Below are 25,597 nucleotides of genomic sequence, written 5' to 3'. Positions count from 1 at the left end.
AAATCAACCAACTACGAAGCCTCCCTCCCATCTTATAAATATTTCTTATCTTTTAAACAATCGTCATTTGTTGAAAAAGAGGACTTTTTTGACTAAACGCTTCATTGGTCTATATATTATTTTTAAATGCATATTCCTCCATATCTTAAAAGTGGCCAATCAAGTACTTTTGCATAGAACAAAAAGCCATTAAAAAAAAAGTTTCACATGAAAAAATCATGTTTTTTAAGCTACTTTGAACATAAAGCTCATGATCATCACAAAAAACTTACATGTAGATCATGATCATATTTTGTTTACTATTGTTCTTTGTAAGACAGGGAACTTTTCGTGGAACCCTGACTCTGTTTTTTCATGTACTGTCAATTGTCAAATTCTAAGAAATTTCATGTAAAGAGGAATTTTTATTTTATGGGGGAGGGCAATTTCATTATTATTTGTAATAGCAGAGAGAAGAATTTGTAATATTGAATATTAAGTTAATTTGACGTTCAACCTCATTAAATTTGATACCAAGCACCTACCATTATCCCAGGGATGATCAGAGAATAAGATTTTTTGCAGTCAAGCCTGATCATCCTTGTTAACTTGGTTTTCTGCGTTTGTCCATCTTCGTAATGGGATTTTTTTACAGATAATACTTTCACAAATTAAAGACTGCAATAATCAAGTCGGTCAGAGCGCCCTCTTCTTTTTCATTGTAGCAAGTTCAATATACAGCCCTTGGAAGTTTCTGACAACTTACAGTAGTTGGCAGTAATTCCTGTTGTACAGGATGGCTTAAAATCCACGATTGGGCATCATGGATGAGGGGTCCAGAACCAATTAAAAAAATAAATTCCTACGTATTGTCTGTAAATACTCTGACATCAAAGGTATCAGTACTCAGTACGGCTCAAACACCCATATGCGCAATGTTGTGGTTTGTTGTAGTTGTACACTGGTTTAGTATGAGCCATGGGTATGGCTTGAGGTCGAAATACAACAGACCACTTCAGACCAAAGGAATAAGGAATAAGACAGAAGCAAACAGATACAAACATTTATAAATTTACGTTACATTAAATCTAAAATTTATTATCATTTTAGGAATATTTAAGGATGTAAACAAAGGTTATAAAAATAAAACGTAATAATTCACATAAGGGCCATTTATTTTTCAATGGTGACCAAAACAAATAAAAAATATTTAAGACCGTTATGTAAAAAAATAGTAAAAAGAAAACAAAATCTAAAGCCTGCGACCACGGCGACCGCCCTTCCTTCTTGTCGAGTCCGATGGAATTGGAGTGACGTCTTCAATTTTGCCTATTTTCATCGATGAACGAGCCAATGCCCTCAAAGCTGACTGAGCCCCTGGTCCAGGAGTCTTCGTCTTGTTCCCGCCCGTCGCTCTTAGTTTGATGTGCAAGGCTGAAATCCCGAGAGATTTGCATTTCTCAGCGACATCCTGGAATAGAATTGATCGATATAAAAATTTATAAAAATCACAAAAATAAAACACGCATACCTGAGCTGCCAACATAGCAGCATAAGGCGACGCCTCATCCCTGTCAGCCTTAACTTTCATCCCTCCTGTCACTCTGGCAATAGTTTCCCTACAAACAAGGAAATGTTATTACAAACAAGAAAAACAACAAAAATAGGTTTTACAGAAATACAATTTACCTGCCAGACAGATCTGTGACGTGGACGAAAGTATCGTTAAAGCTGGCGAAAATATGCGCCACACCATAAACGATTTCACCTTCTCTTACTGGAGGTCCAAGCTGAACCTGAGATTGTTCAGTAGGTTGCTTTCCTTTTCTGGGGGCCATATCTCAGGCTAATTCTGGAAAAACAATAATATAAATATTTTACACCTCAAGGTGGACACTTTTTTTTTGGTCAGCTTGGAAAAATTAGACAATGGCTAACCTTGTTATTCATACTCAAGTGATATTATATATGCGGACAGTCCTACGGATTATGTCAGTTGGAATGACAAAATTCATGGAAAGGCCATCCCATGCGATGGCAACTTTTTGTCATGATCCTGTCAAGTGTTTATGGTCAGATTGTCCCATCAAACTTTCCATTGTGGGCTTGGAAAATCACACCAACTCATTTTACTGAAAATACCGTTCAACTTAAACCAGTTGAGCAAAAGCACTGCTTTGAGAGCCCCTGGTGTTGTCAATGTTGTGACAGGCTTCGCTGACACGTGCTGCAGTTGTTAATCATAAGGAAGTTGACAAAGTTGCATTTTCTAGGACAACTGAAGTTGGAAAATTCTTTAGGCTTTAGGCAAATAACAATCTTAAAACAGTCACATTCGAGCTAGGATGAAAATCGCCCAATATATTGGGTTGACCAGAGAGTAATGCAGATTGTTTATGGTTATAAACCAATTAAATATATTATTTTAAATGTTTTTTATTAAACAAAATCCCTCTATCACTGCCAATAACTTCTCCCAACATGATGGCAACTTCTCTATACAGAAGAGAGAATTTTGAGGCTATTTTCTATTAACGCATTTCCTAATGACTTTTGTTCAATAACGCTTTTATGTTGGAAAATGTCCTCATGTCTGAAAAAATGGTAGCCGGTAGGCGAGAGGTCTGGAGTATAGGGAAGTTGAGGCAGAACCTCATAACCAAGACCCGACATTTTTTGTGTGTCACATGGGGTCGAGTGTTGTGTAACAAAATCGGCCTTTTCCGATAAAGATGGTTTCATGCCAATTTCTGGTCCATTGTTTCAATTTGAAAGCAATTATTTCGGCATTGAGTTTTACTCCATGGTTAAAAAAGCTGTATTGAATCAGCATAAATGACGGTCACCAATGAGTCACCTTTTTTTTGATGGGCGATGATAAAATCAGGACTTCAGCTGAAGAACCTCACAGTGTTTTTTAACACTATCAGCTCGATGAGTGCCACTTAGTGCTTGGTAGTGCAAGCCCAAGAACCCAGCAGCCACCATCTGGCACTTGCCTTTATTTTTGTTTGATTGTGGTGGATCCGGGTTTTTACGAATTTCCTACTGTTTCTACAAATAGGTCAATTTCAGTGTCTGCTTTCGACCTGTGTTCACCTTTTTCGGATCCACTCACCACCGGCTTCATTTTAGGGCAGAGTTCGACAAGTGACCCTCACTTCATAGATTGTTAAAATTAAGGTTAAGTATTATAAAAAATAAAACTAAATTTTCTCTTTATACAGCTTTCTTCATTATACCAACTTCATCAAACCAACCATCAACCAAAATCATCTTTTTGCTATTTGTATTATATATTTTATCCTAAATTGTATTGAGCTTTTTTAAAGTTTATCTTGGGAATAAACAATTGTTGCCATAATTTTCATTTGTGACAAATCACACATTTACAATTATGTATGTATGTAAAAAAATATAGAAAAAAATAACAGCATGGTAAATACTTTTTTATTAAATAAACTGATTTATTTTATTTATGCATGTTACGGTTGTTAAACTTTCAACTATTTTAAATGTTTTATCTAATTTTATTTAGAAAGTAGGTTTTGTCATTGCTTGTTTCTTCTTGATGTCACTTGCTTTTTTAGAAAGAACTTCATGGAGCAAAAAAATAAATAAATAAAATGAAATAAAATGGTATAAGATTTGAAAAATACGACCAATCAAGGAATTCGTGCTATGTTAGAAGACGAAAATTTTGAACTGAATGACGAAGGTGACAATGATGAGCAAGATGATGCTCATAAGACTGAAACTATTTCAACGGTTAGTAACTACACAAATTTATAATTTCATTTTTCTTCAGTTAATAAGTTTTATACGCTGAAAAATAGGTAATATTTTTTTGACATTCCTAATTTTGACATTTTTGTTAAAAATAATATCCTATGTTCAAAATCAATACAATAAGGTAGTGCTATATGTACATAATATATTTATTCCATTAATTTTATATTTTTATTTTATTATTTCATATTATATAAATTTTGTGTAATGTAATTGTTCTTATTAATTGTAATCCAGGTTTATTAAGGTTTTTTTTTAATCCAGGTTGTTTTATAACACAGACTTTAATATGTTATTTGTTTTATTAAGTTGTATTTATTATTTTGTTTACTACGTGTTATGTGTTTTATAAGTATTATTAGGATGGACCATGCATGATAATTAATTCAATCTGTTAAGTTTTTTATATTAATTTTTATTGCCCATATAATATTTTTATAGTATAAATATAAGTAAACTATGTTATTTAAGCACTAAATAAAAAAATTATCGCAATGTTGAATTTTAATTTAAGCACCTACACATACCTTTTACCTTATTGTATTGATTTTGAACATAGGATATTATTTTTCTACATAGAAAAACAAACATTTGTCAATTTATTATAATTTAACGTTATTGAAATATTGTCAAGGCAGCCATACCAACAGATGCCACATGGAGCCAGGTCAGGCCAACAAATCGGAATGGGTCAGGGCACAGGTAGTTTTGGACAAATCGATTGATACCATTGAAAACTACATTAAATTTCCAATAACATCTGATCAATACTAAACTTCTTAACGTTCATTAAATAAGTGTTTTAGTAGTGAGAACTTTTTTTTTCCCCCCGAAGTTGAAAAACTTACAACAGTGATTCTAAACTACTATCTCCAAACCTAGAGACCTGCAAATTTCAGAAAATGTACTCCATTTAATATTCTTTTTAGTGGTGCAATTGCTTTTGTAATTACTTTTTTCAAAGATGATGAAATTGATGGAGGAAAGGAAAAAACCATGGCTGACGGATAGGTAAGGTGGAAAATTTAAAAACAAAACCTTAAGAAAATTTTGAATGGATTTATTAAACTTTTTTTTTTAATTTGACCAACCGACTGCAACTTTGATTAAAGAATTATTGTTTTATTATTCTCTGGTATAAAATAATTTTAAGATTCATAACGTTTTTAGTTATGTGATATCTTGTTAACACTATGGCTACTTTGTCTATTGAAGTATACGCTGATATACATCTTATGTACGGGTTTTGCGGGTTTGATGCAACGGCAGCGTGTCGAAAATACATTGCGGAGGATGGAGAGTATTACAAATCAAAATTTAAAAAAATTAATTCAAAATTTCCTTAAGTTTTTTATTATTGTTAATCTTTCCACCTTACCAATCCTTCAACCACAGTTTTTTCTTTTCCTTCATCAATTTCTTCATCTTTGAAAAAAGTAATTAAAAAAGCAATTGCACCACTAAAAGTATATTAAATGGAGTACGTTTTCTGAGGTTTGTAAATAATAGTTTAGATCACCATAGTAAGTTTTTCAACTTCAAAAAGTTCTCGCTACTAAAACGTTTATTTCACGAAGGTTACAAGTTACAAGTTTAGTATTGATAAGATATTATTGGACATTTAATGTAGTTTTCAATGATATCAACAGATGTGTCCAAAACCTTTTAGTTTTGGAGTTATTGTTTATTTGAAGCTAAGTCGTGAAAACTTAAAAAATCAGGAAAAGTGAAATAACTCTGAAACTGTTGAGATTCGCATCATATTTAATTAGGGCTTTTTGGTTCCTTTTTGGATGTAGAATCTACTGGAAAAGTTTGTAACAGGAGTAGCCGAACACCCTGTATCATGAAAAGTACACCGCTCATGGCACGATTAGCAAATTCACTTCAGTGCGTGTGTCTTCCTAGATGGCAGTGCACTGTCAGGAATCTAGGAAACTAATAGAGCAAAATGTTTTTCCGACCTGATGAATTTGAAAAATTAAATTGACATTTTGTAGTTTTAAGATGGTAAGACAAATGACAAAACTTGCTATAGTAGGTAATGTTATTCCCTTATTGATAAATAAATTATTTTAGTACAGAAAAACCAACATGACTAAAAGCAGGTGTGACCATAAGGGCAATAAAATAAACTTGTGCTCCATAGCATGTTTTTTTTTTATCATCGTTTGAACAAATATACTATGTTTGAGGGTAATTATAGGGAAAAATAGATACGAATTTCAGAATAATTTGTAGTTAAGGATTTCTGATTAGAAAGCCAGAATAACCGTAATTTTTGTAAAAATACCGGATTGCAATGTAAAAGATTAATATTCTTAAAAAGCTTAATATTCAACCAATACTTTGGACGAATTGGTTGATACTTAATTATTTAAATATTACTTAGTTTCGAAAAATAATATGAAAGAACTTATAATCTGACCGACTTGAAATCCGGTCTTAACCTCAGTCTCGCCCTTTCCAACCTGGCACCAAAATTTCATTTTCCGACGGTAAAGTTTTTATTCTCTTTTAAAACACAAGCCGCAATTTCAAGAAATTCTTTCGGCACCAGCTCGACATTATGGGAATTTCGATAAAATAGATGAAAATAGATTAATTTTGGCGTTTTTTTACTTACAGCGAGATCGAATCCACACGTTTAACGCAGAAACGAAAGAGTGAAACACCGAATGACCAAACAGTGAAACTCTAGCGGGCGAACTTTCGTTGAACCTCATTTTTACCGTCTACGTAATTCTTACGTACACCACATACGTAATTGGTGAACATTCAATAACCACTATTGACTATATTTAATTAAATTCAAATATTTTTGGACTATTCAAAAATATATAAACTTATATTCATTATAAAAAAGCAAATAAGGCTCTCATTTAGGACCGCTATTGTTTCTTTTTATTTCTTTCATTTCTTCTATATGCAGAAGATATTAAAATTTATCATGAAATTTCGAGTTCTCTGGACATAATTCTCTTACAAAAGACTTTCTCAGCAATAATTTGTACATTTTATGAAAATAGTTTGACTCTAAATGCTTCAAAAAACCAATGTGCAGGTTCTTATTATCCACACTTTAGTTATCCATACTTTCATTCATCCGCAGTTGCCTCCATAGTTAAGTTCTAAAGAAGATCGACCATATAAGAAGATAAAATATTAGAAAAACAGGAATGAAGAATTAAAAATATTTTGAGAAATCTTTCTATTAGCTCAAAAGTTGAAATATCATACACTACGATCCGATAGTGGAACAGAATATCAACGTAACACAACTGCTAACTCAAGCAATACCACCCTTTCCAACAAAATTTCCAGGAGTTAAAAAAACCAGACAAAGCAACCTCCTATAATAATTTTCTTTGAGAAAGCTGAAAGAACAAATTTAACTGATTCATCATTATCTATTTCTAAATGCGGAAATTAATTTAGCTTTTTTATAAATTTAATGTTTTTTAGACTTATAATAATTTTTTCTCATTTGGTTTGATGTCATACAAAGGTGCATACCTGTTGATGAACTTAATGCATACCTGCATAGAATAAATTTTATGTATGTTACCATTTGTTGCACTTTTCCTATTGAAAAAAAAAGTTGTAAGTTCATACATAACATTGACAATAGGCACACATGATATATAAGTATTTTAATTGACATGCAGATAAAAGAAAATGCTTCAAAGCCTGAAATTAGAGGTGTTTCTACTATCTGCAGTTCTCTTTATCTGCAGTGATGCAGAGCACATATCCAGCACGAATAATGAGAATCTACTGTAATATTTTTCCATCGAAAAAATTCTGCTCTCCTTATCAATGGTTGAATATAATGAATAAGATGCTTTATTGAAAAAATAAAATAAACTTATATAATATATAGTTTACAAAGCATGAATAGCAAAGACCGTGGCCTGCTGTATTAATTAAATTTTATTATTATTATATATTTTTTTACATACAAAGAATTTATTTACTAAAAGTAATTATAACTTTGTATTTAATAAAGGCTTTATTGATATTCAGCCTTTGATGACGGAGTCCCACCAAAAAGTGCAACAAATCTCAACAAAAAAAAAAAGTTTGCTCTTCTTATTAAATTAATAATATTAAAGACTTAGAAGCTCAATATGCACTTTTCAATACATATTTCAACTCGTATAAAAAAAATCTATGTCGATTTATTAATGACTTACAGACGCCTGCAGAAGTTGGATAGGCTCTGCTACTTTGAATGGTCTCTGGTGGGTTTAAAACAAGCCTTTTGTCAATAAGCATCTTTATTCGGACTTTCACCCCGAAGGGTTGTCACTCCCCAACGTGCTGACCTTACTGCCTATACATCAGGAAGTTCACCCACCCTGTTAGGTGGCTGGGTTGCTAGTACCTCCCTTAAGCCAAATGCCCAGGAGATCATTCCTTCCCTACAAACAGGGTTAGGCTCCAACGAGGCTATCGACAGCTAGGTCATTTCAGCCCCAACGCATGCAAACTATAATCTAGCCTAATAAAACTTAAATTGGATAAATCATTCGCACAAATAAATCCATTCATACATACACTCATTCTGATTAGTCGGTGGATCGCTGGATATTCCTCCATTAACCATAGACTGCATTAATAATTAAGATTGATGAGGTCTTTTATAATTTTTCTGCTATTGACCCTAAGCCCACTGGAGGGACAATGATGACGCTATATTTCACCATCACCCCTCACCACTCACACTAATAAATACACGTATTCAAACAAAACTCATAATGATAAAAACACATACAATATAACTATATACAGTAAAATACCCCCACGACTTCTAAAAAATGGAACGGGATCCAGAAACCAACTGCTGTGTTTGAGAACCATTCTTAATCTGACAGCATGCCTATATGCTCTCTGTATGGAGCCAAGGCATGACACCTCTATTATGTGGGGCACATCATGCAATGTTTCTCTGCATAAGGAGCACCTGAATAAGCAACATTATTCTTATTCTTATATGCCCTATAAGAGTTGAAATGTACCCATTTGAACTCAGTATTATTATATTTGTAGAATGCATTCTAGTATAATTTGTTTTCTAGTAATCAATTAATTAAATTCTGAGGTTTTTTTTCTCAGTTAAAGTCTCTCATTACAATACTCTGTTTAGGTGATGTTAGGCCACAATAAAAAGACTTTCAATGTCCAATTGAAAATCAGTTGGACATTGTAAGTCTTTTTATTGTGGCCTGACACCATCAACCTCCTAAACAAAATATTAAAGCTGAATTATGAATTTTTTTACAACTTATGTAAAATACATTTGACTCTATCATTTCAACAAATTCATTGTGAAATTCGCTTATCTATTCTACTTTGACCAAATTTTCAAAAAAATATGTGCAGTTTTGGTTCTTCATTTAAATAAGTTGAAATTTAAAGTTTGAACCGTATTGTTTATATACAAAGTAGGGTAAATCAATGTTAAATGCAATTTTATTTAGTTAGATGGCAATCTTCAATGAAAATTTCTTTGCAAGTATGGTCAATGAATCTGTTCTATTAGTCTTAATTAACATGAAAAGACTGTAAAAGATTTTTAAGATGCGTTGTAAAGCAAATTAAGATATTATCGATTAAACTAGGGTAAAAATGCAATTTGGGACGTCCATTGACAACAAGTTGTCACAAATTCGCTGTCAAATTTGACATACGTGACCGATGGGAGGGGACAAAAGAGTCTATCAAAGTAACCTTTCGTCCTGTTTCACCACTTCGGCTTGTTCAGTATCAGTTTACAGATTTTATATCTTTTGAACACATAAAATGCCAGTTAACGGTAATGAAACACACACCCGTCATAAAACTGGCCTAGCTGTGATTGATAATTGAATATTTAATTTTCAGATGGAACCGAGTCGTCGAAAGAAACACCCGAGGACACGGGCGACACAGAAAAAGGTAGGTGTTTTCATCAAAACATTCTTTTTTATTGCGTTGTTTTTATATTTGAATTTTTTTTAAGCCGTCGAGGAAGAGGCGACTGCTGCAACATCTGCAGTAAAGGTTGAACCAAGCACTGAAGGTTCGTATCTTTATAACCTGTTGTCTTGCAGAACTGTCTTTTGATTTTGAATAGTACATCCTTCAAGACAATCATGACAACTGGAGTTGTTAACACATACGAACTGATTTTTTTTTTTTTACAATATAAAAGAAAACAATAAATTTTTGATTTGTCTTTTAAGAAGACTTAATTCTCTATATGATGAGTGTATTTTTAATTATATAAAAATGTTCTAAGAATAGTTTATACATGTAATTTTATTCTACATAGAGCCATAACACAAGAATGCAAAAGAAGAAAAACATTGCATAACAAAAGAATGCAAACTCAAAAAGTCTATGAAAATTTTTAAAGTTATTTTATTAAGTAACTATAGTTTTTAGGCTTTTTTTGATTAGATATTGCACAAATACACAATATTGCTCAATTTTTAAATCTAGTAAATATTCTATGTCAAATTCTAATGATGCCAAACAATCATAAATGTGTATCTGTACTTGTAATATTAGTTCCCAACCTGGACAAAACTGAGTTCAAGTGCTTGCATTCCCTTGGATCTTTTAGAACAAATTGTTAAAATATTGGCAAATGCATATGATTAATTATGACTAGAGCTCAGATTTGTATGCCCTAAAAAAATTTTAAATGCACAACAATGCACTAAAAAACTCTGAAATGTGCAACATTATATGCACTAAAACCCTCTTGAATATGCTACATTATATGTACTAAAACACCTCAATATGCAACATTATATGCACTAAAACACTCCTCAAATATGCAGCATTATGTGCACTAAAAACCCCTGAAATATGCAACATTATGTACACACCAGACCGCATCTCACGATTTCTGAATAATTATCGATTAACGGTCACTAATCACCACACAAAAATATATAAAGTTGCATATTTGTGGTTTTTTTGTACTGCATATAATGTTGCATACATGCACTAAAACAATACTTGAAATATGCAACATTGCATGCATTAAAATCCCTCAAAGATGCATCTTTATATGCACTTAAACCCCCACAAAATTTGCAATATTTTATTCATTAAAAAAAAATCCTCAAAATGCAGCATCATATGCACAAAAAAAGCAACATTATATGCACTAAAACTTCGCTCAAATATCCAACAATATATGCACTAAAACTTCGCTCAAATATGCAACAATATATGCACTAAAAAAACCACTCCTCAAATATGCAGCATTACGTGCACTAAAAACCCCTGAACTATGCAACATTACATGTACTAAAAAAACTCAATATGTCACAATATATGTACTAAACTAGATTCTCAAATGTGCAACATTATATGCACTAAAACTTTCAATTATGCAACAATACAATATTTTAAAATAGCCCTCAAGTATGAAATATAATGTATAATATTGCATATTTGAGGGTTTTTAGTCCATATAATGTTGCATATTTGAGTGGTATTTAGTGCATGTCATGTTGCATATTTCAGGGTTTTAAAATATATAAAGTTGCATATTTGTGGGTTTTTTTGTACTGCATATAATGTTGCATACATGCACTAAAACACCACTTGAAATATGCAACATTACATCCATTAAAATCCCTCAAAGATGCATCATTATATGCACTTAAACCCCCCTAAAATATGCAATATTATATTCATTAAAAAAAACTCAAAATGCAGCATGCACTAAAAAAAAGCAACATTATATGCACTAAAACTCCTTCAAATATGCAACATTATATGCACTAAAAACTTTTAGATGTACAACATTATGGTCATTGAAAACCCCTCAAAAATACCACATAATTTCTTGTAAAAATATCAAAATATGCAGGATGATGTCGGAGACCACCTGGCTTTTTTTAAACCTCGTCATATTGTTTTTTGTTTAGTACTTATTCATTTTGAAAGTAAAATAGAACAGAAAAATTCAGTCAGACAAAAATCATATAATTTAAAATATAGAAAATAATTAAGCTTAATTAAGTTGTGAATTAAAGTTGACATTGACATCCATTTCAAAATTGGTTTCTGTAAAACAAGAATGTTTATTACTCAACACATATTGTACATAAAAAAAACAAAAAAAAACTACAATGTCAATATAGGTGATAACAGCATACTCGTATCTCGTATGAAGTTAAAATAGTTGGATAGTTGATTCCCTGTGTAACAACTTAATTGTTTCCATTTGAGATTTACCCCAATTCAGTCAATTTTTGTCAAGGATGTTGTTTAATTTCTGTTGAAATATAATTCCTGCATTCCCGAGGATTTCTATTTTGGGTTGAAAAGAAAACACTAGCCTGGTATTTTAAACAACGGCTCACTTTTGGTATTTCTTTTAGGTTTTTTAGTTTACTAGTTAGTTTTATGTTTGAAATTAGGTCCCTATTTCCTTCCACAATCCGACGACTATTTCAAAAAAGTTAGGTTTCAAGGAAAGGCAAAAAACTGCATCTAAAAGTTTTGGAAATGGAAGGGGCTCAAATGGAAGATACTGTTATTATTTAATTATAGTTCTATGATTTGGTTTGTTTACATCTTTGTTCTGGGAAAAATAAACTAAAATCCTTATAAAATGTTAGACTCTTGTATTTTTCTTCCACGTTCTTGTTGCCTAGTTTATTTTTATTTTCTAAGTAATCAAAACATTTTCATATTTACAATACATTTAAGATATGCAAATTTATGCAGTACATATTCTTGAAATATGAAAAAATATGCAGAATAAAATTTGAACCACTTAATATTCAGATAAAAGTTTAACTACCATGGTTGTTGGTGTGAGTAAAAAGAATATACAATTGCATACAAATCTGGGTTCCATTATGACATTTTAAATTTTTTATTTTATTAAGTGAATAATTTTTTTGAGGTTTTTGTTATCAGATTGCACAAACATACTAAATGGCGACATTTTAAATGATTTTAGTAAATACTTTCTATATCCAATTCTGACAATGCCAATACCTTTATTTTTAAAGTCCCCCATCAATGACGATGGTGATAGGTCATTGAGTCTTAAACAAAAATGTAGTGAATTCAGTTCCTAGCATTGAACTGTTTCCTTATTGGCAAGTGTAGCTGATCACCTATGACATTAGTTTGATGCAAAGGCCCAGGACAAGAAACATTTTAGTTCTTTGGTGAAGTGATTGGATCTAAAAAGACTAAATTCTGAGAACCTGTGTTAATTTTTATAAAGTTAAGAGTTAATTTGTAGACAATTGTGGTGCTTATCAAGATGAGTGCACCATGCCAATATTTTTACTGCAAATAATCCTTTTCTAGCAACCTGACATGTTATAATTACCATGCATAACAGTTAAATATTGTAAATATACAGTGAATAAATAATAATTACATATGTTTAAGTGTTTGTGTTGATTCTGTCTATCAGGCTATTTTGGTCTGTCAGATGCGTTTCGGCTTCTCACCATCTTCATTGGTGAGTTTGTGTTAGTGCCTCTCCTTTTTTTGGGAATTGGGGCAGATCGAAATATTCGGAAATGGCCAACACTCTGCAGATCTAAAGAAGAAGTTCACAATAAGTACCCTATAAAATGAAATGCAAGTATTGTAATAATGTCATCATTATTCAAAGCAGATTTAAAACAAAAATATAAAAATTTAAGGGGACTGCGGTGGTCAAGTGGTTAGGGTCATAGGGTGGGGGGTCGGACTTGCCACATTAGTGGTTCTGGGTTCGAATTCTGGCAGTTATGACTTTTTAATTGATAATGTGTGAAAAATGTGTTGTAAAGTGGTTTGACCCCTCGTCTGCAACACCCAATGCAATGGATGGTGGATCTCGATGATGATGCCCTCCTGTATGATAGGGTTTTTTAAAAACAAAAATCAATCTGAAGTTTGATTGTTGTTTTTATGTTGATCTGCCTTGCCTTTCCTTGCTGAGTTGGTCTGTCAGACATGTTTCAGCATTTTGCCATCATCAGTGTGTGAATGATCCAAAATGGTTTTTTTTTTTTTTTTTTTTTTTTTTTTTTTTTTTTTTTTTTTTTTTTTTTTTTTTTTTTAAATTGGCCTTTATGATCTTGCATATTAGTCATAGTACGAATTCTTGTGTGTTCAAATTGGGGGTTATCGGGAAAAAAGGGCCAGAGGCGACGGTGGGAATCGAACCCACGACCGCGGCGTGAGCCAAAATGTTTTTAAATGACCGAATTTCAGGTTCATCACTCCTCTTACAATATGGAGGAATCTCTCAAAAACATTACTACAGCTTAAGAATTCCATTTCAAATAGCAAAATTTCAAATTTTAAATTCCCAATTTTGAACTTTAATTCTATTTGCCATAAAATTTTATATGAAAATAAATTATATCTGGAGATTGTTGAGTAAAAGCGTGTCCCAATCATTATTGTCATTTCATTTATGTATGTCATAAAAATTGAATGTCTTGTATGAAGTAAAAACATCCTGATGTTGATTGAAGGAAGTGATGTATTATTCTATTTAGCTTTGTTTATAAAACAAACTGTTTTTGATTTGTTAAAGTGGCATTTTGTTTTGTGATCATGCAACGTTGAATAAATAACTATATATTCAAAGCTTGCTTTTTATTTCACAGTTTTTGCTGATCCAAATGAGCCCCTTGGAGAAATAGTTGTAGATGATATTGATGCTGTGGTATGTATATTGATTGTAAGCATATTGAGATTAATTATTTAGGTCTATTTGTTATTTTAGGAATTAGATTTGAATTATCAGAGGATAGGGGAGATAAAAAAGGGCGAATTGGAAAAATTGAAATGCCTTGAAAATTTATATTTGAGGTGGAATCTTATTAAAAAGATTGAAAATCTTGAATCGCTCGTTAATCTCACGGAGCTTGAATTGTATGGAAATCAAATAACAAAAATTGAAGGTCTTGAAACACTTGTTAACCTCGAGTAAGTGTAAATTTGAAAAATTCAATTTGATAATCGTAATCATATTTTTTTTTGTTTTGTCTCAGGAATTTGGACCTGTCTTTCAACAGGATCACAGAAATTAACGGGATTCACACACTCGTCAATTTAAGAAAGCTATTCCTGTCGAGCAATAAAATTTCTCAAATTCAAAATTTGGGCCATCTTAAGAAGCTTCAACTTTTAGAATTAGGAAATAATAAAATCAGGGTAAGCAGTGTAATTAACAAAAAATGCAATTGAATTTAGTAAACATATAAACAAGAAAAAACTTTCAGGTAATTGAAAATTTAGAAGGGCTTGATTCTCTGGAAAGCCTTTTCCTCGGGAAAAACAAAATAAGCAAAATCAATAACTTGGGCCACTTATCAAATTTGAAACTTCTCAGCATACAGGTATTTCTTAAGTCTTTTTTCAGGTGAGGTTAGTTGATTCAACTAGCTGAACGGACAGGAGTGTAGTACTTAGTAACATACTGTTTAGTAGTTTAGTAATAGTTTTTAACTTAGCTGAAAATTAAACCACCTGGTCTGAAAGTTGTCTATTTCTTAAGATATAAATTATAATTAAGATTAAAAAAAAAAACCATAAACATTATTTTTTAGTGCAACAGGCTCGTCAAAATTGAAAACCTGGATAATCTGACTGAACTGCAAGAGCTTTATCTCTCGGAGAATGGTATTGAGGTGATAGAAGGTTTAGAAAATAACAAGTTCTTAGATACTCTAGATTTGGCCACAAATCGAATCAGTGCTATTGACAACTTATCTCATCTGGCGCAACTCCAAGAGCTATGGGTATTAAAAACTTATTTTGATAAAAATTAAACTATTAAAACTTACTTAAAAAGTGAGATTTTGAGGTCTGGGATGTGATTAACCTTAAGCTACCCTCATTGATTTTGTACTTCAAACCTGTAACTTTTTCAAACTCATCTGGCAAATTAAACTGGCCAGATGAACAAAGACAATCAAGATGGAATGTACAAAACATAAAGCTTTTACCGTTTTCTCAGCAAACCTGATGAGATTAACAGTCATTCTGTGTTAGTCTCATAGTCTTCCTGTTCACATAACCTAGTAGACGTCCATTGTATCCTAATTGCTTCTTTTTCTCAGTTTTACTGACGCCTTAGTAGCTTTTATTAAATGTATCCATACTGAGGCAATTCCACTTCAGTTTACTTCTCTTCAATCTTCTCTAATCTTGTTAAGCATCTTGAAAAATTAGTCCATTTATCTACCTACTTAAAAACTCAAATGTGTGTCGTCGGTGGCCACAACAGTTTAGGTGTTGACACAGCGCTCATCGCTGTAAGGTAAAAGTCCTTGGTTCGAATCCAGCAGCCCCACATTCAAACCTGGCATACTTACAATTTTTTTCACCCCCGACACCTCGAGGGTCTCTGCTAGTGCGAACACTCATTAAAAAAAAACTTCTTGGGATTTCCTTTTCGCCAGGTAATAAAATATAAAAAGCAATTAAACCCCTCTATAATGAAATGGGGGCTTTGCATGAATTGACCGATTAAAAGAAAAACAAAACAAAATTTTAAAAATTCTCTGGGATCAACTAAACAAATAAAAAGAAAAATAAATCCACCAAAATTGTATTTACAGTAATTATTAATTTGATACATACAAATTCGGACACCATTAAAAAAATTTTTTATCTTATACTTCACCAAAATTTCTAAAAAAAAGTAAAATCATAAATTTTTATTAAAATTGAAAGGTATCACACATGAATTTTATCTGCATATTTAAATCTAAAAAAATTGTGATATAGAGTCAAGTCCTTTTTCAATACTGAATGTCTTCGGTGTTCCTTTGTGGGCTCTCAGCGCCCCCGTGTTAAGGGCCGGGAAAAAAGTCGTTTCTGCACCCGGCAAACCACAACCCTCGGCTGTCAACTCCTAATCCACATCTAACTGAGAGGGGTGTAAAATTAACAATCAACCTTTTGTCCTGCTATCAAGAAACTTGAGATTATCACAATTAATTAAGGTTTTTAGTTGAGATAAAAAAGTTAATGGCATGAGCGGGATTTGAACCCACGATCTTCGGCTAGATACGCCGCTGCTCTACCACTTGAGCTGTCTTGACTTCGATCCACTCCGACACCAACATCCCATCTCAACCCCACCTTTTGAGTTTTCCCTCCTTTTTGCCATTTTTCAAATGTCGTGTAATCGGATTGGATTCTCGACAACAAATGAAATGGCCACGGAGAACTTTCATGAAGATATACTTCATTTTAATTCATTAAATTCACTAATTTCATGGTCCGCTTGACCAATTAATTTATTACAATTAATTAAAGTTTTTAGTTGAGTTAAAAAAGTCAATGGTACGAGCGGGATTCGAACCCACGATCTTCGGCTTGATACACCGCTGCTCTACCACTTGAGCTATCGTGACCTCAATCCACTCGGACACCAACTTCCCATCTCAACCCCACCTAATGAGTTTTCCCTCCTTTTTGCCATTTTTCAAGGTGGGGTTGAGATGGGAAGGTGGTGTCCGAGTGGATCGAGGTCACGATAGCTCAAGTGGTAGAGCAGTGGCGTATCAAGCCGAAGATCGTGGGTTCGAATCCCGCTCGTGCCATTGACTTTTTTATCTTAACTAAAAACCTTAATTAATTGTAATAAATTAATTGGGCAAGCAGACCATGAAATTAGTGAATTTAACTTGAGATTATCCTTAATCAGACCTTGTCCTGGAAGTTTAAAAATCGCTATGCTTTTTGCCCATCTTATATATTTTCCACCCTCCATCAGTTCCTTTGTACCAGCCCGCTTTAGTTTTCATAAACTCCTAGTTTCCTCCTTTATTCTCTCCCAATTTGATTATGGATGTTTTGTGTACGAGGGACTCACAGGGGAGCTTAAACGTTAATGAATTATTTTTTATGTTATATCTTCAGCACCCAAGCAGTTCCTACATAATTGATCTGTACACTGACTTAATTGATTTACCCCTACAAGCAAATCCTCACATCAAGCTTTCGTTCCACTACTTTCAATTCATTCCATCCTCATCCGGACCTCCAACCTATGGAATTCCCTTCTTTTCTTTTTGCCGAGCATCATCCCTTTCCATCTTTAAGACCCTACTTGATTATTCCTTTTCTTTACAACTTGGTACCGAAGGTTTTTAATTGTTTACGAACACTGGATCATGGTTCTGAAGAAGTAAACAAATTTAGTTGCTATTGCCAAGCTTTCCACCTATTTTCACCTACCTATCATCCGTGCAAAACAACCTTAAAACAGTGACTGTTTCAGTCCTTAGCAATGTTGGGATTGAGTTGGTCTTTTAGGATATTTGAGATCGCCTATAAAAACTTAAATATGTCATTCTGTAGACATATTTAAGGATGTTTTGCACTGTTGATGACCTTAAAATAGGTCGAAAGCTTGACAATAGCAAAAAAATTTGCTTTTTTCTTCATGACCGTACCTTGATGTAAATGAAAAACTGGTTGATACTTCTAATACTAAAAACAGGTATTTTTAATTGTCCCTTTTTAGTTTTGTACATCTTTGTTCTACCTTATCAGGCTCGAATCTATGTAAATATGTTGGGTCTTTACAATAACAAAATTAGGGTCATCGCTTGTTTTACCTTTTCAATTCATGTTAATCTCTTTTTTTTTTTTTTTCAGTTAAATAAAAACAAAATATCAGATTGGGCTTGTGTACAAAAGTTAAACGTGAACAAGTCATTGTCCACAATCTACCTGGAAGCTAATCCAGTCGCCAAAGACCCAAATTATCGCAGGAAAATAAAACTCGTAGTCCCTTGGATTAAGCAAATTGATGCTACTCTGGCTAAATAAAATTCTACATGTTGATCTTAGAATTATTTCATTATATAAAAAATTAATCTATGCTGATGCTATTTTAGTAATTAATTATTGTTCTGTATTTCTGTTTTTATTATTGCCTTGGTCTTTGAGGAGGGATATTTCGTTTTCCATTATTGATTTTTTTTTTTTTTAATTTGATATTTTGCCTTATATTTCATGTGATGTTCTTACTTGCCTTCAGCTATGTGGGCGTTTTTTTGTTAATACTGCGAGGGTTACTATTTGTATAGACTTGTGAAAACTGATCATTTCAGAAAAAATAAATAAATAAATAAATAAAACACAGGGCTCCTCAAAACAGCTTATGCCAGGAATTTATTAATTTATTTTTGTGTTCATGCCCAATTTGTTTTTCAAATAATTCAGCATTTAAGTAGGCAGCTAAACAATTTCTGATGTATAAGCTGTAATGAAAATGTACAAATAGTAATACTAAATTATAAAATTATTTAGGATATAATTTATTGTGATTAATTAGTCTAAGTTTAAAGGACTTTTTATTTTTTAATTTAAAATTACATAAAAAAATAACTGGGTTTCATTATAGAATTTACAATTAATTTAACCGAATAATTTATAACTGAACTGTTGGCAAAAGTCCAAATTATTGTAAAAAAATTATATTTGTATGATAATAAAATTAAATTTTCCTGAGTTTTTCTGTCTTAGTTTAACCATCAAACAACAATAGTTCAGTGGTTATTTCTTTCTCGTCTACAATAGCGCCGTTCGGAAGGATTTTTCTGTATTTCTCTGGGTCCGCTGGTCTCGTATGCCTTATCATATGTCTCCTCTTATCACCTATTTGAGAAAATCGATGACCGCAGACCTCACACGGATACGGTCTCTCGCCAGTATGCACTCTCATGTGCGTCCTTACAAAGGAATTTCTTGAAAATTTTTTATTGCAAACAGGGCAAGAGTATTTTTTGTAGCCGGTATGAATCACAAGATGTTGGCAAAGATTGGCTCGTGATCTGTAACAAATGAAAAATTTGTTAATATTTAGTTTTTATTTAAAAAAGAAAAAACTTGCCTAAAATTATTTCCACAGTGTTCACAAATATACGGCTTGGCACCAGTGTGTGTGCGCATGTGAATATCTAAGCTAACTTTGGTTGTGACAATCTTTTTACAGAACTCGCACTGCCAATATGTCTGGCTGCCTATTTTTTTCCTAGATGTCTTAATTTCAGTCTTCAATTTTGGTATGGCCTTTCACATTTAAAAAATAAAATAAAATAGTATCTTTTTTTAAATGGTGTAGTGTAGAAAACTAATACCCACAACTTTAAGGTTTTGTTGTTGTATGGGTAGTTTTACAGCAGGAACAGCCTTCATTTCGCAGACATGGCTAAAATAAGTACAACTGGATGTCACGACTGTTTTACAAGTTTGACATGTTTTCTCACAGTTGTCTTTATGATTCAAGAATTTCTCTTCATCTCGGTATGCAAATCCTGAAAAATATATATATTTTTTAAGCGTTATTTGATGATTTATGATAAAACACTTACCACAATCACTGCAGATTTTTATTGTCTGTTTGTTTTCATATTGTTCAATTTTAACATCTTTGTGTTTTCGCATGTGATTATCAAATTTTACCATATTGGTGAATTCAGTGTTGCAAATGTCGCAGACAATCGGTCCATTGATCGGCAAACAGTCGCTTTCACAGCTAATATACAAATACGTTATATAACATATAACTTAAATATGACATAATATATATTTTTTTCATTTACGGTTTATTTATAGGCGAAAATTTCCTAAGTTTTTCGTCTGTACTTATTGCCTTTTTTATAAGGTCTGTCGCAATCCGTACGCTTTTACAACAGACAGAGCAGATTTTATTGGGCAAATTGTCATTCCGCATTATTACGATGGGGATGAACAAATTTATGTTTTCCAACAGCTCGAGTTTATCGTCGAAAATATCAGTCATGAACATTTTCTCCGACTGCCCGCACAATCTGCACATGTCGCCTGAAAAGAAGTAGCATTGAAATTTACTCGCCGTTTAAATATTTTATTAAGATGCTCACCATACGACTTGATAACAGTCTTGTCTTTTTTCATCGTATAAAGTTAGTCTAATTCAAAAAATGCTAAAACAAAGCCTGAAATAATTCTCTAATTGAATAAAAAAATTGCTCCTATAATGCATGCTGTTATAATATTTCATATATTTATTAAATAATAATAGAGTAGTCTTGGGTTATAAAAAAACCCATAAAAGCAAAATAATCCAAATAATTAAAAATCCCCATTTGTTTAAATCGTACAAATGGACTTTTGGAACTTTAATCTTACATATTTAACAGGTGGTATAAAATGAATAAATTAAACCAAGTAGAGAATTTTTTTTTTTTAACAAGTCTTTATTAATCAATTCGCAATGAACCGCTTGGTATGAAATATTTTAAATTGTTAATCTCTATGTAGTAGCATAGAGGTTTGACCCAAATCATAGAGGTACAAATGGTAAAACAAGGGTTCAAATTGTTATATACAACGGGTTTAAACATCGTACTCACATTAGATCCAATACTTTACAATAAAAACAAACAAACAAATTAACTTTTAATTTTGAAACATAATTAAGAAGGAGTTGTTTATACATACAATTCGGGCAAAATCACACTTATCAAAGAGGTTTCAAACATTCAATAATTACAGTATCGCATTTCCTACTGTCTAGGGAGAACAACGCATGTGACCAGTGGCTCAATTTTTGTCTTTCTTATTATAATTTATTTCTATCACTAATCAGCAGAATAAATATTTGTTCTGATTGCTTATTGTATAATTATTTTATTTTCACATAGAACAATACAAATAATGCCTATAAAATACAAATATACATCTTGTATAAATAATAGAAAAAAATTAATATTGATACTTAAATAAAACATAACAAAAATAGTGAAAAAACAAAACTAGATCCACATTTAAAAAAAATAGTAGAAATGGAGTCATAATCTTATAATATATCCTAATTTTAATTAAATATAAATATGAAATAAATATATAAATTTTTTATTCTTCTTTTTTAATTGTTGTTTAATTTTTCTTGGGTTTGGTTTCAGGAACAAGACAACCATCACTAAAAAGAAAATGAGTTTGATGGTTGTCTAGTTCCTGAAAAGAAGCCCCAGAAATAAATAAATTTATTAACCATCCCTAAAAGTAATTTATTAGCGAGAATGGGGGTTAACCCTGACTCAAGGAATATCGAATCCTCTGGGGAATGAATGTGATCAGATTTCTATGTTTGTATCGGCTGTTATATGTTAATTCATTGCAATGAATGTAATTTATTTATCCAAATTTTAATTTATTACAAATATGAAACAAAATATAAATTTATTAATCATCCCCTAGAAGTAAGTTATTAGCGAGAATGGAGGGGGTTAACCCTGACTCAAGGAATAACGACTACTCTGGAAAGTGAATATGACCAGACTTCTAGCTTTGTATATGTCAATTCATTGGAAATGAATGTAATTTATTAGTGTGAAAGGAACGAGGTTAACCCTGCCCTGAGGAATATCGACTACTCTAAGGAGTGAATGTGTCCAGACTTCTATGTTTGTATCGGCTATTATATGTTAATTCACTGGAATGTATGTAATTTATTAGCACAAAAGGAACGGGGTTAACCCTGCCCTGAAGAATGATGAGTACTCTGGGGAGTGAATGTGACCAGACTTCTAAGTGTGTGTTTGTGCATGTTTTAATACAATAATTTATACTTTTATTTAATATCATGCCAACAGTTCAGCTATAAATGGTTTTGTTCAATTAATTGTAAATTCTATAATGAATTCCTGTTATTTTTGTGTAATCTTAAAAAAAGTCCTTTAAACTTCGACTAATTAATCACAATAAATTATATGATAAATAATTGTATAATTTAGCATTACTATTTGTAAATTTTCATTACAGCTTGTGCATCAGAAATTGTCTAGCTGCCTGTTTAAATGATAAATAATAATATTAATTATTATAAATTATGTTTTTTTATATTTCAACCTCAACAGTTTTACTTATGATTTTTCCTTCTTGAAGGTGGGATAATAGGCCATCTCAAAAAAACCACAACCAGTTTTTATCCACAACGTTTCGGATTTATTTTAATCCTTCCTCAGGTGAGTTAACGCAATGGTTAAAACAGTGGTTAAAAACAAACTATTGTAAAATATTAATGACTGACGACCACTGTTTTAACCATTGCGCTAACTCACCTGAGGAAGGATTAAAATAAATCTGAACGTTGTGGATAAAAACTGGTTGTGGTTTTTTGAGATGACCTATTATCCCACCTTCAAGAAGGAAAAATCATAAATTATATTTTCTGTAATACAGGAACACTTAATATCCAATTAACTGCCAGCTATCGTAGACTTACACCTGACAATATTTTTCCAAATTATTTCAAATAAAAGTCCAACAGCTATGGCATGATTCAAACCCAGAATCACTAGCGAATATGAGCCAGACAACTCGTTCAACGCAGACCCCTTTAATGCTCTGTAATATAAGTAACGTCGGACAGTCATAAAGGATGTCTTAATATCCAATTACCTGCTTGGCATCATAGTTTAATTTTTCCAAATTATTGTTTAATAAAAACACAAAGGCGATGCCAGAATACAAACTCAGAACTACTAGTGAAATGAGTCAAACTGTAACCACTCACCCACTGCAGTCCCCTTTAGTATGCTTTAAGTTAAGATCAAGTTCCTGTCAAGAAAGCTTAACATGTAACTTTGGGTGTTCGGGCAACTATTTTGTAATAATTTTTTCCAAATTATTCTCAAATTAAAGTTCAAGTGTTAAGGTATGATTCAAACCAAAAACTCCTAGCAAAAATATTGACCACCTACAGTTTACTGCAAATAAAAGTAAAGTAATTCCTGACAGGCAGAAAAGCTTAATGACCAACCGGGTGTGGGGACGACCAATTTATAATATTTTTTCTGAATTATTCTCAAATAAAAGTCTAAGTACTATGTTATGACTAAAACCCAGAACTACTGGCGAACCCCTTGGCTATTATAAAATTCCCAAAGAAGGTGCAGACCCATAGATTTGAGGTATTATGATATTTACGGCTTATTTTTATATTTAAAACAACTTTATTTTATAAAACATAATATATTTTAGAAAATGTACAAGGTTTGTAATAAATACAGTGGTATCTTTTTACAGTCTTTCACCCATCCGTGTCGCAACAGTCCTGAGCTGTCCATAAACTTTCGAAGGAGGGCTGCCAAGAATGAGATTACAAACGGCTCTCATCGCTACTTGTATGTTGTTAAACGAGCCTAAAATGTGAATTTTTGTGTCGGCCAAGACGATTCTTGTTTTTGTAATATTTTCTATCGTGAACTTGGTCCTTCCCCCTTTTCCTGCGAGCCGACCTATGGCCCTCGAGAGGTGGTCGCCCTTCAGTGTCTTGACGTCTTTGACTTCGAAAGTCTCTACGAAGAGATTCTCAAGACGGAGGAGAGCTAGCGCGTCTTCGACATCGAAACCGTAGACAAACGCTTTGACGAAGTCTGCGGCCCTCTGGACATGGCTGATATCTTCTGTTTCAGGGCAACTCCTGATCTCTACGTTCCTGGACTTGAGGTTGAACCTGATCTGCAGTTTTAAGTTCTCCACTACCGGTGTGAATATTTTCATCCAGTTCTCTTTTAAAGGGCCGTATCTGTGTTTTGGGACGGGGATTTTCCTGAATTCGACAGGGTTCAGGTTGACTCGCTGTCTCTTCGATTTGGGAACGCTGGAAATCGGCTTGCCCTGGATCCCGTTGACTTCCTCGACTTCCATTTCGTTCGAGGTGGCCGCCCTCTTCGTGGCGGACTTCTCGCCCGTGACTTCGTCCACTGACATTTCAAAGAAGTACACTATAAACAGCAACTACTCGTGGAATTACGATAAATAACAAAACCTCACAAAGTCACAAATTCTGGACAAGACACGTGCCCAAAAGGTTACAATAAGAAACAACCTCCCTGATCAGACAGCAGGAACAACTTCAATACACTACGCACACAATAGTGACGTTTTCTAGGAAACGACAAGAATGTGCTGAAAGAGTTTAAATTATACATAGGTAATAATTAATAATTGAAACATAAATAATAATATGTATTTAACAATAATTAAAAATATCGACATATTAACATAACAAATACAAAAATATTCTAAGTATTACGTCATAATACATGTGTATAAAAATATAAAAGAAGTGCGAAGGAATGATAAAAATATAATACAAACAATTTAAATATAAAAACAAATATAAAGAAAGTGAGAAGGAATGACAATTTTTTGTTTTATTAACTTCTCTAGAGAATATTTTATTTAATTAATTTATTTTTATTCACAGAAAGTAATACTTTATTTGTCAAAAAATCGGAACAAATATACAGTTACATCAAGCATTTTAAAATTGCCAATAAAGTTAAAACTTAAAAGGAACTCTTATTATATAATGCATGCAATAGATAAGCCATTTATGTTAGTGGTCTAATTGACCAAATTAATTATTTCGATTAATTATTCTTTTTATGTAAGTACAGTATATGACTCATCCTATAGTCAATTTAACGTAAATTAAAAAAAAAGTCCTTAATTTTTATGTTAACAAAGTCAATAAGTAACATCTTTCAATTAATTAATCTTTATGTAAGGTATTGCTGAGATGAAAAAGTTACAGTGGCGAGCGGGATTTGAACCCTGGACCTTCGGCTCAATACACCTCTGCGCTAATCACTTGAATTATCATGACTTCAAGTGATTAGTGCAACGGGGTATTGAGCCAAAGGCCGTGGGTTCGAATCCAGCTCGTGACTTTTTCATCTCAACCAAGACCTTATATAAAAAGAATTGAAACAATAGATAAGTATCTTTTACAAAGTTAGTTCCTACTCGCAATTAGTGTACTACTCCACTTAAAATCAGCCAA

At 32.4% G+C, this 25,597-nt stretch overlaps 4 protein-coding genes across 7 annotated transcripts; 1 reads left to right on the top strand and 3 right to left on the bottom strand.

Annotated features, from left to right (window-relative positions):
• Positions 1-1,136: 1,136 nt before the first annotated feature.
• LOC106670307 (40S ribosomal protein S14a) lies at positions 1,137-6,477 on the bottom strand. Its single transcript, XM_014400508.2, has 4 exons — positions 6,395-6,477; positions 1,669-1,831; positions 1,511-1,598; positions 1,137-1,450 (listed from the first exon to the last, which is right to left on the bottom strand). The coding sequence occupies exons 2-4, from the start codon at positions 1,815-1,817 to the stop codon at positions 1,232-1,234; spliced, it is 456 nt and encodes a 151-aa protein (XP_014255994.1). The 5' UTR covers positions 1,818-1,831; positions 6,395-6,477; the 3' UTR covers positions 1,137-1,231.
• A 2,998-nt stretch (positions 6,478-9,475) lies between these two features.
• Positions 9,476-18,789, top strand: LOC106669945 (protein phosphatase 1 regulatory subunit 7-like). Its single transcript, XM_014399854.2, has 9 exons — positions 9,476-9,586; positions 9,655-9,708; positions 9,773-9,832; positions 14,403-14,461; positions 14,522-14,724; positions 14,790-14,952; positions 15,021-15,137; positions 15,348-15,539; positions 18,412-18,789. Exons 1-9 carry the CDS (start codon positions 9,574-9,576, stop codon positions 18,583-18,585), a joined length of 1,035 nt encoding a protein of 344 aa, XP_014255340.1. The 5' UTR covers positions 9,476-9,573; the 3' UTR covers positions 18,586-18,789.
• LOC106669935 (zinc finger protein 493-like) lies at positions 18,733-21,267 on the bottom strand. 4 transcript variants are annotated; one of them, XM_014399830.2, is made up of 7 exons: positions 21,156-21,267; positions 20,664-20,738; positions 20,364-20,604; positions 20,133-20,296; positions 19,903-20,075; positions 19,652-19,830; positions 18,733-19,592 (listed from the first exon to the last, which is right to left on the bottom strand). In XM_014399830.2, the coding sequence occupies exons 2-7, from the start codon at positions 20,695-20,697 to the stop codon at positions 19,286-19,288; spliced, it is 1,098 nt and encodes a 365-aa protein (XP_014255316.1). In that variant the 5' UTR covers positions 20,698-20,738; positions 21,156-21,267; the 3' UTR covers positions 18,733-19,285. The 4 variants fall into 4 exon arrangements, with proteins under 4 accessions (XP_014255316.1, XP_014255326.1, XP_024083171.1 ...); XM_014399840.2 differs by having other exon boundaries at positions 20,664-20,726; XM_024227403.1 differs by having other exon boundaries at positions 20,664-20,726; positions 21,244-21,261.
• Positions 21,268-23,758: 2,491 nt separating this feature from the next.
• Positions 23,759-24,651, bottom strand: LOC106666719 (RNA-binding protein pno1). Its single transcript, XM_014394098.2, has one exon. The coding sequence runs from the start codon at positions 24,517-24,519 to the stop codon at positions 23,827-23,829; it is 693 nt and encodes a 230-aa protein (XP_014249584.1). The 5' UTR covers positions 24,520-24,651; the 3' UTR covers positions 23,759-23,826.
• Positions 24,652-25,597: the final 946 nt, after the last annotated feature.

Source organism: Cimex lectularius, unplaced genomic scaffold, assembly GCF_000648675.2.
Source record: "Cimex lectularius strain Harlan isolate CLEC.00 unplaced genomic scaffold, Clec_2.1 scaffold86, whole genome shotgun sequence".
Classification (NCBI taxonomy): Eukaryota; Metazoa; Arthropoda; class Insecta; order Hemiptera; family Cimicidae; genus Cimex; species Cimex lectularius.
Note: the sequence above shows the minus strand (reverse complement) of the source record. Positions and strands in the feature narration are given on the sequence as shown.

What these genes read in the sequence shown, in the direction of transcription:
- LOC106670307 (XM_014400508.2), bottom strand. Translation starts at nt 1,817, where the DNA reads ATGGCCCCCAGAAAAGGAAAGCAACCTACTGAACAATCTCAGGTTCAG. An exon ending in GTCACAGATCTGTCTGGCAG is followed by an intron (nt 1,599 to 1,668) that starts GTAAATTGTATT and finishes CCTTGTTTGTAG; the next exon opens with GGAAACTATTGCCAGAGTGA. An exon ending in CTGCTATGTTGGCAGCTCAG is followed by an intron (nt 1,451 to 1,510) that starts GTATGCGTGTTT and finishes ATTCTATTCCAG; the next exon opens with GATGTCGCTGAGAAATGCAA.
- LOC106669935 (XM_014399830.2), bottom strand. Translation starts at nt 20,697, where the DNA reads ATGAAAAAAGACAAGACTGTTATCAAGTCGTATG. An exon ending in GACTGTTATCAAGTCGTATG is followed by an intron (nt 20,605 to 20,663) that starts GTGAGCATCTTA and finishes ACTTCTTTTCAG; the next exon opens with GCGACATGTGCAGATTGTGC. An exon ending in AACAACAAAACCTTAAAGTT is followed by an intron (nt 19,831 to 19,902) that starts GTGGGTATTAGT and finishes TAAATGTGAAAG; the next exon opens with GCCATACCAAAATTGAAGAC.
- LOC106669945 (XM_014399854.2), top strand. An exon ending in TAGGAAATAATAAAATCAGG is followed by an intron (nt 14,953 to 15,020) that starts GTAAGCAGTGTA and finishes AAAAACTTTCAG; the next exon opens with GTAATTGAAAATTTAGAAGG. An exon ending in TGAAACTTCTCAGCATACAG is followed by an intron (nt 15,138 to 15,347) that starts GTATTTCTTAAG and finishes ATTATTTTTTAG; the next exon opens with TGCAACAGGCTCGTCAAAAT.
- LOC106666719 (XM_014394098.2), bottom strand. Translation starts at nt 24,519, where the DNA reads ATGTCAGTGGACGAAGTCACGGGCGAGAAGTCCGCCACGAAGAGGGCG.